Source organism: Biomphalaria glabrata, chromosome 6 (genome assembly GCF_947242115.1).
Source record: "Biomphalaria glabrata chromosome 6, xgBioGlab47.1, whole genome shotgun sequence".
Taxonomy (NCBI): domain Eukaryota; kingdom Metazoa; phylum Mollusca; class Gastropoda; family Planorbidae; genus Biomphalaria; species Biomphalaria glabrata.
Genome location: NC_074716.1, coordinates 41,880,886 through 41,899,425, shown reverse-complemented (window position 1 = coordinate 41,899,425; position 18,540 = coordinate 41,880,886). Strand labels below are relative to the sequence as shown.

At 34.4% G+C, this 18,540-nt stretch overlaps 2 protein-coding genes across 2 annotated transcripts; one reads left to right on the top strand and one right to left on the bottom strand.

Moving 5' to 3' along the window:
- Positions 1 to 4,197: 4,197 nt before the first annotated feature.
- LOC129926956 (mannose-binding protein C-like) lies at positions 4,198 to 12,758 on the bottom strand. The gene is made up of 5 exons (XM_056033767.1): positions 12,576 to 12,758; positions 11,275 to 11,460; positions 10,419 to 10,613; positions 7,275 to 7,460; positions 4,198 to 4,612 (listed from the first exon to the last, which is right to left on the bottom strand). Exons 1-5 carry the CDS (start codon positions 12,643 to 12,645, stop codon positions 4,479 to 4,481), a joined length of 771 nt encoding a protein of 256 aa, XP_055889742.1. The 5' UTR covers positions 12,646 to 12,758; the 3' UTR covers positions 4,198 to 4,478.
- Positions 12,759 to 16,130: 3,372 nt separating this feature from the next.
- On the top strand, positions 16,131 to 17,132 carry LOC106059073 (uncharacterized). The gene has a single exon (XM_013216606.2). It carries the CDS (start codon positions 16,131 to 16,133, stop codon positions 17,130 to 17,132), a length of 1,002 nt encoding a protein of 333 aa, XP_013072060.2.
- The last annotated feature ends 1,408 nt before the right edge of the window (positions 17,133 to 18,540 follow it).

Below are 18,540 nucleotides of genomic sequence, written 5' to 3'. Positions count from 1 at the left end.
ATATATATATATATATATATATATATATATATATATATATATATATATATATATATTAGGGGTGCACTGGATAGTACTTTTTGATATCCGGCCGGAGCCGGATATGACCAAAAAGTAAAATTTGATTTTCGGCCTGGGCCGGAGCCGAATACCTAAGTGTCTTGTAAATACCTTAACATTTTACGAAACTGTTAAATAACATACCTATATTTGTTGGTATTATTTTTTTTCCTTTTATATACCTTATTGTTTTAAACTCTGTTACTGATTGATTTATTAAAGATTAACAGTATTTATAAACAAAAATAAATATGTGTAGCTTGAGCGTGCCTGTGTGTATGTAGGAGGCCACCAACCATAAAGGCTGTGTGTTGGAGGTCAATTTAAAATATTTTAATATATATTTAACTAGTTACTAATGTAAGTCTCTCATCCGGCTTGTATGGTGGTTGGATGTATGTGTTTAAGAATTTCTGAGCAACAACTGGTCACCAGACTTGTAATTTGAAGTCCAAAGACTGCTTCTGGTTCTGGCTTCAAGGGCTTAATACTGATAGCTGTTAGTTAATAGTTGGAATCTGAAGCGTAGTAGGTCAAATATTTATTAATCCATTTGCGGCTAACAATATTTTATTAACAGCAGGAACATCTATTATACCTACTCATAGCCTGAGCATACGCAATAGTGTTTAGTGTGCAGGCAAAAATAGATAACACGTTGGCATGGTCAGTCAAGCATATAGATAAATTATATCTGTACCTTAGTTGCAGAGGTCAAGTGTTTCATAACATTCCATCATATTTTTTCTTTGTTTGCTAGATCTAATTGTGGTGCTTTAGATCAATGTATTTTCTGCGATATTAAATTTTACTGTAAGGTTTTCCTTTATATCTTAAGTCAATAGAATTAAACAATGAAATTAGCTTTCTTTGTAAAGGTTTTAATACAAGGGGAAAAATACATACACGCACACATGCACATATTTGTTTTATTTTATTGTGCAACGAACGTGTGTTCAGCGCCCTAAATGACATTTCTCTCCAAGTAAACAAACTTAGTCTCATCATCTAGTCACCTCTAGACAGTGTCAATATTTCTCAACAATCTGCGTTAATCCATTCTGTCTTAAATATATATATATATTGATTGTTATTGAAGCTGCTATGTGTCTTTTTATTAATGAAAAGATACTCTATGCACAAATCTGAGAATAGGCCTGCATGGTTATTTCACATTGTCAACAAAGATGCATACATTTTATGACAAAAGCTATACTCAAGAAAATAAAAATAAATGTAAATGTACATACCACTAACACTTGGTGCGTTGCTTGCTACATCAATAGTATGAAACACTAATAACAAAGTTGATATAATTAGTGGTGCACCGTTGTAGAGAATCATCTTGTATTTTTACTTACATTTATACACTGATTTTTATGTAAAAATACACTTGAAAATCACAAACTTGAGTGTCCGAAAAAGAAAGAAAATACTGATCTAATATATCTTATTAACAGACTTTGACATATTTAAATGTATCATATATTTATCGGATGATCATAAAATATGCTAGTTAGATCTATTATCCAGAAGATCTGCGTCATATAATTTATTTCCATACCTGGCTAAGTCTATTCATCACATTGACCTTGACAATAGACTTAGTGGATAAACAAGGAAGTCATATTCCAATTTTCAGTGTCTGGCATTCATACGTAGATATAATGTTATTGGAACATGTGTACTGACGCTTGAGTGCATATAAAGAAAAGGGATTTCGTTTAGTGCAAGATTAGGGGCCAAGTGTAGAAGTTGTTCTGTATGATGAAACTTAACTACACTTAAAAATAATCAGGATAGCTGCATGTGTAAACAAGATTGGACAAGAAACAGAACTGGTTTCTAACTTTGCTACCCAGAAGGCCAGATAATTGAAACTTTTATAAAGAAATGTAAGATCTATTTATTGTTAACCGATGGACATTGAACTAGATTATATATTTTACCTCAGATACACTTTTGGAATGTAAATTTACAAAGTGGGAAAAAAAAGAACTACAAAAATATTGCTTTGTTGAGTTTCTAGACATTATTAGTTATATAGAATTATAGCTGAAGCAAAAGTAATGACACTAATGCTTACAAAAAGGTACACTGCTTGTATTGGAATGTCTTTTGGTAACTATATCAAAGCACAGACTACTCAATTGTCTAGATTTTCACACTCTAAATATGTCCTTTTTGGAAGGGGGGCAACAATATATTCTTGAACCCGGGCAAACGGGTACCTTGCTATGCCATCGACTCCATGAACACCTTAGAAACATTTGTAATTTGGTTAATAGCCACTGAACCCGTTTCTATTCATTTTAATAACACACATCATAGGAGTATCACTGATCTCGTTACTGCTATACAACAATGCAATGACAAAAACAACCGTCTGCAAATTAAAAATATTTTTTTTTTACAAGTCCGGCACCCTCCAACCTCACGGGATCAACAACCAACTCACTTTTATTTACAATGAGATAGGGACCAACACTCAACCCTTTTCCCATTCATCTTTGCATGACATCTCCGCCCCCTTTTGATTTCTCGCGCTTTTACCATTTCTTTTCTGTCTCAAGAGAGAACAACATCGGATTAAAAAGTTTAATTAAGCCTATTTTGTGTTAATTGTTTGTCTTGTTCTGTGTTTAGTTTTGTAGCCGATGAAGGCTTTGTGGCCTAAACGTCCTTTATTTTAACTTTGTCTGGCAGGGTTATTTATATGCAAGTTTATTGTATTCACTTTACTTACAACGTTATTTTTTTAAAATCTATAATATAGATCTTCAAGTATGAAATACTCTCTAGTTTAGTGTGATGCCTATTTAAGTGTAATACCTTTCTATCTTTGTATTTTTCTTTCTCTTTCTCTCTTAATCTCTCTCCCTCTATCTCTTTATTTCTCTCTATCTCTCAATCACTCTATTTCAATCTCTCTCTCTCTCTCTCTCTCTCTCTCTCTCTCTCTCTCTCAAACACACACACATCTGGTGTTATTAAATTCAACGTCTCACAGGGTCAAATTTCATTGCTGTCAAATGTGGTTTCATTAGACTACTATAGAAATCCTGACACTAAGGTTTATTGGGTGGAAATTTGCTATAGGCCTTTAAAAGTATAAAGTAAGAATAAAAAGATTTTGTATAAGTTTAAATACTTTTATGCACTTTCCAAAAACTTCTGTTCTCATGTCTTTTATATTCAGCGTAGGCGTGCCTTCATATGAGAGAGCTAAGTTGGTGACACTTATGTTGTCGGGAGTAGTAGCTATCAATTCCTTTAAGGTGTATGTGTCATGCAGTCCTCTCCACTCTATTACACTCAACACCAATATTTTGTTTCAATCACGATTTCTTTGTGAATAAGGATCATCCCGTTTCCTTACGTTGGTTATTCTCTATTACATTAGAAAGCTGATATTAACTCACTCTGTCTGACTGTCTGGTACAAACTTTGAACAGGTTATTTCCCCCACATCCATTCTCGGATCAAGTTGAAACTTTTAAGCAATTATTTATTGTACCTAAATATTCAAGTAATTAATTAATTTGTTTATTTTGTTTGACACCAATGAAGAATAATAATCCTTTAGACTTTTTGTCCCTTTCGATAATAATACAATTTATTTCTATAACACGCATTTTGGATCAAAATAAAACGTTCCACAAATATTTACATATTTATTTGTACCTAACAAAATATGAATCAATAAGACAATTAACCAAATGGTCAATAAATTATTGTTAATGCATAGCATTGTTGATATTTAAAATAGAAATGCATTCTAAATAATTGAGAGTCAAAGTTGTACATATGGAATTTTGCCTTTGATATAATTTTATAGAATTTTCTATATCCTGACGTATGAACAATGTTGGTCATGAACAAAGAGTTGCAGCCTTAAAATACCTTTAAAATGACATTGAATAGTTTGGTATCGTAGTTACCTATAATCTATTCCCTTCAAATTGTACTCCAACAAATGTATTAGTTACAAAAGAAATGGGACATTAAGATTAACACTATTTGAATGGAAAACAGACGTGCAGGTAGCTTGTATAAGAATAAATGTATTTGAATTTAAATTAAATAGAACACAAGCAATTCAAAACTAATTCAACTATACTAGTTAATAGGGTGTATTTATACAAAGGTTTTAATTAATATATAAAAGTACCTTAATCGGATTTTTTTTTTGGGTGGAATCTATCTGTCTGTCTATCTGTCTGTCTGTCTGTCTATTTATCTATCTGTCTGTCTGTCTATTTATCTATCTATCTGAATGTCGAGTAGCAAAATATACAAATTTAGAAATAAATATTTTGTGTACAATGTTGGTTTTACATTGTTAACCCAATTGCGAAAATCTATTTTTCGCTTTACGTTTAACCATTAAGGCTTTCTAAGAATAACTTTGCATTGAGTTAAAATTTAGTTTTGGTTAGTTTTCTCTCGCAGACGTAGGTTCGGTTGTATGAACAGACTATATCATTAAGTGGTGCTTGAGTCAGGCTGTAGGTGACACAGTCTTCTTGGGTAGAGTTGGTATTTGGTTGACCTGAAATATAACAAGTGACTTACACGATAACTACTTTAATTTTTATAATGAAATATTTAAAAGAAGATCAATAAATAAAGGAATATAATGAACCCACAACATTTATGTATTTACAAATACTTATTAATTAGCGCGTTAGGAAATATCATGACCGCCTATAAAGGTTCCTTTATGTATGTTTTAATAAAGAGATATCTTTTTTATTACAAAGCTAATGTAAACTTACTCCGTCTGTCTTGTAAAAAAGTGTATACAATTTATTTCTCCCACACCCATTCTCGGTTTAACTTTAAACTTCATACAATCATTTATTGGCGTAGACAAGACATGAATCTATTTTTTAAAAGTGATCAATGAAACAATTAATTACTGGCAATTGATTATTTTACCAACAAGGGAAAAATAATACTTCAGTATTTACAGATATGGTTAAATTTGTTAGGTTTAGTCCCCATAAATAATTTTTAACGCTATTTTCCTCTCGAGTACTCTTAGATCAAGTTGATACTTTAAATAATTATGTATCGTACCTAACAAAACATGAATCAATAAATAAAAATACTCATTTTGTCAATTAATTATCGGTAATTAAATATTTGTTGTGATATCGAATAAGTGAAATAACGTGTACATTATTGATAGATATAGTTTTAGGGCAAAGTTCCTCCCCTTTAGAAAAGTTTTTTTTTTAATCAATTTCTATATTTTTCTTCTTTACATTAATATTTCGTGATGCCCTAAAAAGATACATAGATTAAAATATATTTTTTATATACAACCAAAAGGCAAGCTAAACTAAACTATTATAAAATTTAAATATAAGCTTAATTAGCAGTCGTCAGAGTTATATATAGATATGAATATCTGAAAAACAATTCCGAGACAACTTGAACAAACACAATCGTATTTTTTTTTATTAAGATATGTTGTAAAATTGTAAAAGCCATTGTAATCAAAGTTGTTTGAGACTGAAAGAAACTCGACAACATTTCAATCTCAAAGCATGACATAATTTATAACTATAAATGTTCGTAACTGAAAATGTTACGATTACGTGACAAATTACTTCCGATAATGTTGAAAAGTTGAAAAATATCAATTGATGTTAGAATCATTAGGTAGGATTCTATCTCCTTATCACTATCTATCTCTATATCTCTGTCAAATCTTCATCTCTTTCTCTATCTAATCTCTCTCTCTCTCTCTCTCTCTCTCTCTCTCTAATCTAAGACGTAATAGTCACACGAAAAACATGTCAAGCAAAATAGTTGAAGATTTTGTATTAACACATAAGAAAGAGCTACGAAGGAAAATGTAATAATCCTTGGACCGGATTGAGGATTAGTGCAGAACTTCAATGACGTTATGGCCACTAGAAAAACAAACCAGTTAAAACCGGACCGGATTACTTAAGAATCTCTCACTTTTTAGCGGCCCCCGAAAGGGGAAAAGACGCTATTAGTTTTGTGCGAAATGTCTGTCCGTCTGTCCGTCCGTCCCGTTTAGATCTCGTAAAATAGAAAAGATAGTGAAAATCCGACATCACAATATTTTAGACCATTCAAAGTTCTGATGCAATGGCTACTTTTTTTTCTGAAAGCGAAAAATCTAATTTTTAAAATCAGTTATGCAAGCAGTTTTTTAAAGAGAAAAAGCTAATTAGTATGCATTATAAGTTAGACCTAATTTAAAATAAATAGTAATCTTATAAATTTCATTTTTCTGAACATTTCTTTATTGCGGAAATTTTTTTTTTTTATTTCTTTTTTGAGGATTCGAACAAGAGATTGAGCCTTTTCAAAACAATTAGATCAATTATAAGACATCAGTTTAGGCCAGGGGAGGCGTGGTGGCTGAGCGGTAAAGCGCTTCCGAACCGGGGGTCCCGGGTTCGAATCCTGGTGAAGACTGGGATTTTCAACTTTGGAATCTTTGGGCGCCTCTGAGTCCACTCAGCTCTAATGGGTACCTGACATTAGTTGGGGAAAAGTAAAGGCGGTTGGTCGTTGTGCTGGCTACATGACACCCTCGCTAAACGTAGGCCACAAAAACAGATGAACTTTACATCATCTGCCCTATAGAACACAAGGTCTGAACAGGAAACTAGTTAGGCCAGGTTCACATCTAACTTTACATTCACTTACACATATCCTTTGATCTGCGGGACCGTTGAGGCACTACACGAGATATGTTAACCTTCTTTCTCCATTCTTATCTCTCATTTGTCTTTGATATAATTTCATTTGGATGTTCTTTCTGAAAATATTGAAGCTGCCTGGGTGGACCTCTTCGGGGGGCGATTTTGAGTTTGTGTTTCCACACAAACTGTCTTTTGTAACCTTTTTTTTTTTTTGGTTTAGTTTTTTTTTTATTGCTCATTACAAAGTAAAGTAGACGCGGTGGTAAAGCGCTTGGCTTCCTAACCGGGGTTAGAATCCTGGTGAAGACTAGGATTTTTAATATCGGGATCTCTGGGCGCCTCTGTCATAAGTTGGTCGTTGTGCTGACCTCATGAGGCTCTCGTAAACCTTTGGCCCTAGAAACAGACGCCCTTTACATCATCTGCTCTAAAGATCGAAAGGTCTGAAAGGGAAACTTTACTTTAAAAAAATAAAAGTATAAAAGGTAGACAAAAATTGTATAGAGTTCAAGGACGTGTTACCTGGAGCAAACAGTAGCGTTCTTAATGTTAAGTTCAATGAGGATTGATCGTCCTCCCACACAAAATTGTTCTCAGACGAGACGTCATTAAGTCCAACCCAGACATCTTCTTGCAACGTCTCAGCAACGGTTTTAATTATGTAGAGTTTGGGCAGTGATTTCGGAGTATACAAGCTCATTCCTATACCTGGATGAAAGATATATAATTAGGCTTTTAGAGCTTCACATAGAATTTTTTTAAATATAAGATATCATAATCATATACTTTTAATAGCTCATAAAGAAATATAACTGTCATGCGACGCTGGGAAAAAAATTATATTGTCATGCGCGCTGAGAAAAACTTTCATTTTTTTAATGTAATAAAATATAAAAAGGGGGGTTACGATGATGGGGAGTGTAACTAACATTCCTAAAATAACCTATTTATAAGTAAAGATAAATGAGATATTCAGATCATCATATTGGCTACTGAAGGTACTAATATGAGTGTCCTATTATTATAAAGTTAGCTTTAACAACCCTGTGTTTCGTTGCAGTTGTCTCAAAAGATTATTCCTGTGCCTTGGTGCTGTCGACTGTTTTAGTCAGCTAGTTTGAGTATCAGCTTTCGGAGGTGCCAGCTCTAGCTGAGAGCTCCAGTTTATACTAGAATGGCCCGGCCTTGTGGTATGTCCTCGAAGTGTGAGGGACGCAAAATCAACGATGAATACGCAGTCTGCGGATGCTGATAATTGAATTGAGATGCTAGAGGTTCCTTCCTCCAGCCACGGAGTTTAGAACGTGTTCAGTCGCATGAATGCGTAAGTATCAGAAAAAGGATTTTAGGCATCCAGGAGCAAGGATTCGAATCCAGCAGCAGGCAGTAACCAGTCGTTATCTCTAACCCAATCAGGCTGAAATAAAAACACCGAGTTAAATAAATGGCTTAAGAGAGCATTGTGTTCTCTTCGGGCCTAACCGTCAATAAGAGAATCACTTAAGTTCAAATGACATTTACAAACAATGCAGGTCAATGAGATCAGATGAATACAAATGGAATGAATATAATACAATAGGGGGTGGGAAGAGGTTAAACATAAACAAAATCAATTGATTCTGGTCAGCGACCACTAACGTCATTATTTACATACGGCCGCCGGCCATGAACAATAAAATAAACTTTATTGTAGAGATTGCCCGTTTAAGGGGTGCAACTCTTCTCTATGCAAAATGGACAAGGAAAGATACGTCATTACTATTTTTTTAAAAGAGCATTGTCAATGCTTTAAGATCATCAAATCGATCTGTCGGGATAAAATAAAAAACAAAAAAATAAAATGTACAAATATGTACAAGGCTGCGACAATGATCAATTGAGCAATGCAGAAATAATAATGTCAACACATGGAGCACAAACGTAATAAGTAAATATGTACACATAAAGTAATTATGTTTCTTACTTAGTACATTCAGAAATACACACGATGCTCACATACGTACATAACTGACAAGGCGAGCCTAGATTACTAAGAACTACCAATGAACATAATTCTTATCACATAGTAAAAGTGAATAGAATAAGTGACCACTGAGAATGGAATCAGTAAAATATTTTTTTTTTTTATAATTAAAAAAATCATTACATTTGTTATGACAAAATGTGAAAAGAAAAACTCTCTAAATATACACATTACTCGGCACATCCACCTCTTTTTTTATCTTGATTGCACATGGACAGTTCTTTATTCAAAATTTTAAACTAATTATGCAATTATATCATTTTTTAAATCAGAACCACCTCTAACTCTGACTTAGCAAGACAATTTTTAAGTAGTTACAATATAAATTAATTAATTATGATGGGGTTAAGCGCAGAAGTATATATTCTGACATTAAAGTTGTCATGATATTTAATCATTATAAGTTTCAACATACATGCTTAAATGATTAAAAAACAAAATACATAGCTTATACAATGAGAAACTCAAAACAATATGACAATTTTTTTTTTAAATACATCGTTCCAAATCTCTACTTAGTAACTAAATAGGCAGGGCCTCTTGAATTCTTGTACAAATAGTACAATTCTGTTAAAGACCTCACTGAAATTGTAAGAGCACCACGCCAGAGTCCAGCATCATCAAGGTGGCACTTGAGTTTGTTAGCGTCGATATAAGGTGAAGCCTTTCACGACAATTCCTCTGTATCAAATCGTACACGGTTCTATTAGAATCGTTTTGTGGTAAAGCCTTCCATGGTAATTCTTCTGAATCACAATTGTACAGGGTTCTGTTAAAATTGTTTGTTGAATATTTCACAGTGTGAGGATGTCCAATTTTCTCAACTCCTTCCTTCGTTCTTCTCATTACCAAAGGTTTGGATTCTTCTTATCGTTATAGTATAGTATAGTATATAGTATAAAGCACCTTCTCAATCTTCATTTCATTTATCCGGCCTTGCTCTCTACCAATATTTGCATTGTATATTTTCTAAAAAAAAAAATATCATCCTTCAGCACATTTTCTTAAAATCATTTTTAGTAAGTTTACAATTATATTCATTTATATTTATTTCACAAACTATTTTCTTAAATCATACAATTTTAATATAGTTATTTTGTCTTTAACTATTACGACATCTTTCATTAAAGTTTCTTGATTTTTAATCATCTGCCCTTGACTATATTCTGTAGGATTATTTTAGTTTTGAGAGTTTTGTACATAGTCTATTCTCAGGCTTCAAAACGTGTTACTGTCTGTCTAGTTTTCTTGTTTCTTTGCTTGGCCTTTGCTTTTTAAAAACAACAAATAGGGAGAAAATCCATTTCCTTTTCTTTTTTTTTTTTTTTGCACTCTATTTGTCTCGTTTCTCCAGCCCGTGGCTCCTAAAGTTTTGTTTTCGTTTCAAGGGATTCAATTCTTGCTGCCGCTTCCTTTTGGTGCTTCTGAACGGTTTGGACCTTTTCTAGAGTTTTTGACTTATATTATATATATTATATATATTTATTTATACCTTCTATAATGCAGCCGATGCTAGTCAATAACTAATTAACATTTGTTGACACACACATACACACACATACGCATATGGTATTTAACTCATAGCAAGGTTTTAAATTTTGGTACTTTATATACACATACTGACAAAAACTGTTGTGACTGACCTCTACAAAATGCTGCCGACTGAGTATAATTTGTCCAATCGGATGAGATCCAAACACAGACACTCTCGGTTCCATTGGATAGAAATGTCTGATTCGAGGAAGTGTTGCTAGATGGATAACAGGGGGCTGCTGAGGTGTAGATGACCTCATTACTTGATCGCGGATTGCCGCCACTAGAAGGATAGACCCATGAACCTGTAAGATTACAAATAAAATTTCTTTAAATAATAATTTGCTTTGAAAGAATGAGTTGCATATCTCTTTTACAAGACTTTGTAGACCCTATATTCTAGTAGTATAATGTATTAAAGTAAAACCAATACAAAGCTGTAACATCCTTTTTTTTTTTTTTACATATTTAAAATTTTACAAATGTTGGCGTTGTGACTGAGCTGTTAAGCCATTGGTTTCAGACGGCTTCGAATCCTGATGAAGACTATGATATTTTATTCAGGGATCGTTAGGCGCCTCTGAGTCTACACAGCTCTAATGGGTACCTGACATTAGTTGGGGAAAGCGAATGCGTTTGATCGTTGTGCTGGCCACTTGACACCCTCGTTAACCGTGGGCCACAGAAACAGATGATCTTTACATCATCTGCCCTATAGATCGCAAGGTCTGAAAGGAAAATTGTTTACTTAAAATTTTACAATGTTTAAAGAAAAATTTGATTTTTTTAGTTGTTTTTTTTTTTTTTGGGTGGGGGGGGAGGGGATTTTATAGTACAAAAAACGCCGTTACATGCAATTGTCACCAAAAAGGTTTTAGATAAGTTGTTTTATTTCGTCTAACTTCTTGCTGATACATAATTAGCAGCCCTAAATGAAAACGAGACGTTACGTATATCTACCATTACCCAAAGTGCACTCTGACGTGACCTCATTGAAGCTGAAGCTAAAACATTGCAAGTTCTTCTGACAGAACATCGCGCAACAAAGTGGCTCCGTGCACTCGACAGACACATCGATAGGAACGACATCAGCATTGTCTTCTGTGACCAGGACAAAATTGTTTTCCTGTGTCTTAAGCAACCCGAAAGTACCTGGAAAAGAAAAGAAAGAAACAAAACGAAATTGATAGCAATAAAGATCAAATAATGACAATGTCTTCGATTTCGAAGATTAAGAATGAGTGCAGAGTTTCATATGACTACGCAAATCCATTTTCGACCTGCATATTTTCCCGTATTCCATGCAGACAAAGCCGTTGTCTGCTGACGATCTATTTATGTTTTAATTCCGTCTTCTGCGTCTGTCTTCAAATAGTGGCTTTTCTTTGAGACTTAAATGTTTGTCCCGCAGTCTTTGTGAGAGTTCTCCAACTGTCTCTTTCAGAGGCCCTCTGCTGCCAGATACTTTTTTCTATGTCAGTGAGAAATGGCGCCTGAGTTGATCTTTATACCGCTTACAGGGGGCACCTCTGTTACGCTGTCTTCCTCTAAGTTCGCCAAATAAGATAACCGGGATAAGTGTCCAACCCAGCTCAGCTGACGAAAGGTAATTAGTACTTCTATACTGTCAAAACCGGCCTCCAGAAGAACATAGTTATTTGTAATGTTGCCTAGTTGCCAGCGTATTCCCATCATGAGGCGAAGCGTTCTAGGAGCCTTAAATGCTTTCGATAGAGCACTTAGGTATCGGAGCCAAACAAGAGTGTAAATACACTTAAAATGAAAATGTTTCTGATTAAACGTGAATTTTGAAATAACCAAACTTCTTTAATAATGAAAACAAAACTTTGTCGACGATATTTAGCTTCATTAGTTGAAGTCGTTAATTTTCGTTCTCTGACATTAATCCAATTATGCCTTTGTATGCATTTTAAACCTTGAAATATTGTTATTGTTTAAGTATTATTTCCTAGTAATAAATAATTTAGCAGTGCACTGTACAAAACTTACTGTTGCTTGCAAAACTTAATAAATGATCTAGATAGATAAACTAATTTATGAGAGATAGATAGAGATAGATAGAGAGAGAGAGAGAGAAAGAGAGAGAAAAATAGAGATATAAAGAGAGAGAGATAAAGAGAGAGAGAGAAAGAGAGAAAGAGAAAGAGAGAGAAGAGATAAGAGAAAGAAAGAGAAATATAGAAATATAAATATTAGCAGCAACAAAACATAAAAAAATAAACATTTTAAAAATTGTATCAACTTACCAAAGGTGTGTATATGAAATAGAAAAATAATGTGAAGAGCTCGTAGGCCTAACATGGTTATAAGATACATAACTTTTATGTGTAGCTTTAAGAAATCGTCTATCCAGTCCTGGTCACTGAGTACCAAATAGTATCGGCTTATGGTCTGTACGAACTGGAGCAAACAGAACTAGACACTTCAATAATGTACATCATCTTTGTAGTGTATCTTTAAGTTTTGTTTCTCATTGTATCCTCTTGTTGACTTGAATAGATTACTTTATACATTCTTTATGACGTAGTTCTATTCAGTAGACCATTTATAGCTCGGGGCTTGTATAACCGATCAAACGAGCGAAAACTTGCAGAGTTTACAGTTTCATATCTAATTGTAATTTTTGTCTTGCACATAGCTACCTTACATATTTGAAATAAATGTATGTTTATGTAATATAGTAAAAATAATCTCACAAAATCATATACAACCATTACCTAAAATAAAAGAATTGAAAAGTACCTTAGTTACATCATCATTGTCCTCTGGGCCTTGAGTTTCGTCGTAGGGGGAGGGAAGACTGTGCCATTTCGTGTAATCAAATCTCTCCCCTTTCCCGGTCAGTAGTTGTTCTTAGCAGGGTATCAAGAGAGAGGCCGATCCATTCTTTTACGTTGTCCAGCCAGTTTTTCTTTGGACGTCCCTTTCTTCGTGCTCCCTTCACTGTACCGGGAAGGATGACTTTCAACAGTGAGTCATGTCTTACAATATGACTAAACCAGCTTTCGTCTCTTCACAACATTGAGGAGTTCTATCTTTTAACCTGTTCAAACTTATTAACTAGAGTTTATGTTTGCAAATTGGTGAGCTGCATCAAAGCTCTAGCATCTCATTCCCACCACATTTTCTTTTATTACACCATATTGGCCATGGCACTGCCTGCATTCTAGAAGTAAGGCAAATAGAAGGTGCAATTTTTAAAAGAGTAAAAAGCATAACCCAAGTGTTTTAATGTTGAATTCAATAGCTTCTTTTTCTTGATATGTCCTCACCAAATATGTTATTATTTTAATCTATGGCTAACTTAGAGAATACAACTTTGCACAATGTGCGGTTACTAAAGGTCATGGGTATGACATAAACCGAGACAGGTCTTTTTTTTTTGTTTTAGCAAGATAATTGTAATTTTAATTAATGTTGTAATTTATATCACGTCTTTGAGGCTATACGAAAAAAAAAGGTTAGAAATTTGAAGTTAAGGATTAAACTTTTGGTTTGCATTTGAATTATATACAAAGGAGGCGTTGATGCTGAGAGGGGAAAGCGCTTGGCTTCTGAAACGTGGGTCTTGGGTTCGAATCATGGTGAAAACTAGGGTTTTTAACATCGCGATTCTTAGTCGCCTCTGAGTCCACCCAGAACTAATATGTACCTGACATTAGTCTGGGAAAAATAAAGGCGGTTGGTCGTTGCGCTGGACACATGACACCCTCGTTAACAGAAACAGATGACCTTTACATCATCTGCCCCATAGTTCTCAAGTTCTGAAAAGGGAACTTTACTTTTTTTTTTTCGACATAGATTATATCCACAAACCTTTGCGCCAAATATGATTACGTACTACAGCGTATTGCATATTGATCTATTTCCGTTGTAATGTCAGGTATCATTGTTACGTTTGAGCAATCAATTATTAAATCCACGATAGAGCGCAAGACACATGTTCTACGAGAATCTATTTTGTTCGGAGACTAGTGTCGTATTCCTTTGAATAGATCGCTTTCTTTCTAGTGACTGGCTGAATACAGAGACATTAGGAAACCATTTTGTTGATCAACATTGTAGCTTTGTTGTCTAACTTGGCCCTGAAACAATGTGGACGTCAGGGAGAATGGAAATCAACATGAACGTGTATTTCAAATAAAACAAGTTGATCGCACTATGATCTGAACACCACATTAGTCAACATGTGTTGATTGGTTTTGTCAAGTTACACTTTGATATAAGTGAATGTTAAGACTCATACAATACGCCCAATAAAAGAAGAAAATAATTAGAACTAGATTACATTTTATTTTGACAAAACTTCTATCAACTCACGATGTCTGTTGAGTAAACATTGGGAACTCGTCAGTTCTTCCAAACCAATTTTTTTTGATCAATTTGAAACTTTGAAACAGAGTGGTCTTTAATATCTGGTTAAACAACTTGAAAAAAATTGGACTAGATTTCTCTTCTTCATTATTTATCGGTAGAGGTGTGTTTGTTTTTAATGTGCACCTTTCGTATGGGTTATAAGAATATAAAAAAAATAAAGTTCCTCATTCAGACTTTGTGATCTCTAGGGCAGATGATGTTAAGGTCATCTGTTTCTGTGGCCCACGGTTAAAGAGCAGGGTGTCATGTGGCCACCACAACGACCAACCCGCTTTACTTTCCCAAAACTAAAGTCAGGTACCCATTAGAGTTGGGTGTGTGTTGAATGGTGTTGTCAAGTTACACTTAATATAAGTGAATGTTAAGACTCATACAATACCCTAAATAAAAGAAGGAAATAACGATTAAATTTCTATTTTACAAAGCTTATATCAATTCACTCTGTCTGTCTAGTAAAAATCCCGAAATTTTAAATCCTAGTCCTCACCGAGATTCGAAACAAGGACCCCACGTTCGGAGGCCATGCACTTAACCACTCAGCCGTAGGTAATACTTATACCGCGACATAAATAAAGAGGACAATACTACATCAATGGAATGTCTTGATTTACATCTTTTTGTTTCTTTCTTCTTTTTCAGAATATATATATATATATATGCGTGTGTGTGTGAATAAGTCGGTTTCTGTTTTTAAGATTGTGTGTTTGAAATATATGTTTGATAAACTTCCAATTAAAAGAAATTAAAATTATCAATGAGGAAACCGTATTTATAAAACAAAGACAACTAGTAATTGACTTAGTTATTTCTTAGCTGGGATAGAAACTCATGGGTTGTATGACATAATTTGTCTTATGTTTTTAAAAATCATATTTGTTTGTTGATTCTTTGTGTAAAAACAAATAAATTATTGTCGGTTTATATTTATAATATGGCCCGGCCAAAGAAGTAAGATATTTGAAACATGCGATTATGTGGAAATCTAAGACTATTATCGAGATGTTTTTTTTCTAGAAATTACGTAATCGATCAAAGAATACTGAGCTCCACCCCTGACACGATCTTTGATGATTGTGAGGATAGCATTTATTGGTGATGTATACTTCTCAATCATTAGTTGAAAACCGAAACGCAATAATAAATTTGAAGCTGATGTTTATTAAAGTTACCAATTTAAGATTTTAATCGCATGGTGATGTCTTCTTTTGTCGTTAATTATTAACTAAAACTTGTACATAGAATTTTGTAGAGTCGAAATGTTACCTTAGTATTACACCTATGTGGAACAGTAGAAGATTCGGGGAGGCAACTCATGTTGATTAAAGGAAAGATATGCTAAGACAAGATAAGAAGATACGAAGACAAAGCAAAGCGCTTGATAGATGGAGTTGGAATCTTAAGCGTTGAATGATTAGTTATTCAAGATGGCTTCCTCGAATACTACATCTACAGCCGAGGCGTTTCTGACCGAAGCCGGGTTGATCTGTGTTTATCTTGTCATAAGTCTGGTGCTTGCTCAATCCCTTTGCGTCTTTGGCATCTTCGCCAATGTCATCAACATTCTACTGTTCAGAAAGATTGGCTACAAAGAAGGGGTCAACGTGACTTTAACAGCGTTGGCCATCAGCGACATCGGCAACTTGGCCTACAAATGGGGGTTAATCATCCTCAACAACCCTATACTCTTTACAGGGGATCACAAAATTTTCGATGTCTTCGTATTGACGTTCGTTGGCTACCCCAGCAATACATTTATTCGAGTCAGCACCATGATCACAGCCTTCGCAGCCTTAGAGAGATGCCTTTGCGTGATGTTTCCTTTAAAGGTCAAGTCGATGATCACACCTAAGGTGGCGCTCGTTGTGAATATATTCATTTTTCTGTTTCATTCTCTCTACTTGTTTCCCAGGTACTACGTCATTTACATCGACTGGACGCACCCCCCGGGACGTAACGAGTCAGTACTAGCAGTTCTGTATAAAAGCAACAAGGACAGCGTTATACCAATCGCTTCATTCTTTACAGACATGATCTTACCCTACAGCACTTTCGCAGTCCTGGTGTTTAGCTCCACGGTCATCTTAGTGAAACTGAAGTCAATGTCCAAGTGGAGGCAGTCCGTGTCCAGCAGTAAAGATCGAAAGTCCAGTTTGTCCAACAAAGACAAAAAGTCCGCTAAACTCTTCATGACCGTCTCCTTCATGTGCATCTTGCTTCTGCTTCCAGACTCGCTCCTGTTTACCATCGCAGGGGCCATGGGGCTTCCTACACCAAACGGTGGCTACGGTGAAAAGGTTAAGTTGGCAGCAAATTTATTGTTAGTGCTACATATTATTAACTCCAGCTGCACTGTATTTATATACTACAAAATGAGCAGCAAATATAGATCAGAATTCAAGAAGATGTTATCAGGATGTTGGAAATAAATAAATACAAAAAAAAAAAAACATAGTCCCTGTATAAATTATGAAGGCTGGGTGGACAGGTAATCTAAAAAAAACGGTTCTAACATTTTTTTCTAGAAATTTAACAGTTGATGTATATCTCTGAGAAAAGAATTACTAACTCGTTGACCACACGGATAAAAAACTTTAGTTTGACCGATGACCGTTATAATGTTTACCAAACTTAAAAATAAATAAATGTAATTTTGATTTGGCTAGTGACTAAATCTAGAACTATAGCCAACATGGCGTAGTCAGCCGTATTACCGTAATTATGCCATGACTGAGTGAATTTAAAGTTGTTTCAATTTTATTGAAGTTTATAAGCGTTGATTATATTCTTTACGTAAATCTAATACAGAGTACATATAGATTCTAGATCTAGAAGTATATATAGACTCGAGATCTAGATATTAAAGTGTTCCAACTCTGAAATTTAGTGTTAGATGTAGATGTCCCTATAAAGAACATACTTATAAATAATTGAATAGCTTTCCCCGCTGGTCGAATAAGAAAATGCGTAAGTTGGAGCAGCTGACGGTGTCATGGGTTCGATACCCGAATTGAGTCAAAAAATGTTAATTATTTTTATTATTATTTTGTTATATTTGATATTTAATAATGAAGGTATTGTCTTTTTAAAATTATATTTTTACAATGTTTTTCTTGTAGATAATGTACTTACATTTTAAAGAGTTGATTATCTGACTGGATCGGCAGCTCACAAGGCAACAAGAAAAACAAATGTGATGTGATGTGATGTGATGTGATGTGATGTGTGTGTGTGTGTGTGTGTGTGTGTGTGTGCGTGCGTGCGTGCGTGCGTGCGTGCGTGCGTGCGTGTGTGTGTGTGTGTGTGTGTGTGAGTGAGAGAGAGAGACTGAGTTGGGTAATCACTAGGATTACGATCTGAAGATGTCCAGTTCAAATACTGATGAGGACTAGAAGGAATGTTTTTACAACACTTATATCAACTCACTCTGTCTGTCTGACTGTCTATTTGTGTGTTAAATAGTGTGTACACGTAATTCCTCCAACACCCATTCTCGAATTATATTGAAACTTCGCACAATTATTTATTGACATAGATAACACATGAATCAATAAAAAGAGTAACCAGTTAGACAGTTAATTAACGGTAATTAACTATTTTGTTTGATATTGAATAAGGGAAATAACTTGTACATTATTGGTAGATATAGTTTTAAGCACAGAGTTCTTCCCCTGTAGATAAGCTTTGTTTTGATTTAAAAAGGATTTTTTTTCCCTTTGTACAATATTTCTTGACCATGTGTACAAAACTTTACGTGAGTGCTCTGTGGCAAGAACGATGAGTCACGGATTGATAGACTACCTACTTGTCAGACTTAAGTCTACTGTAGCATATTTT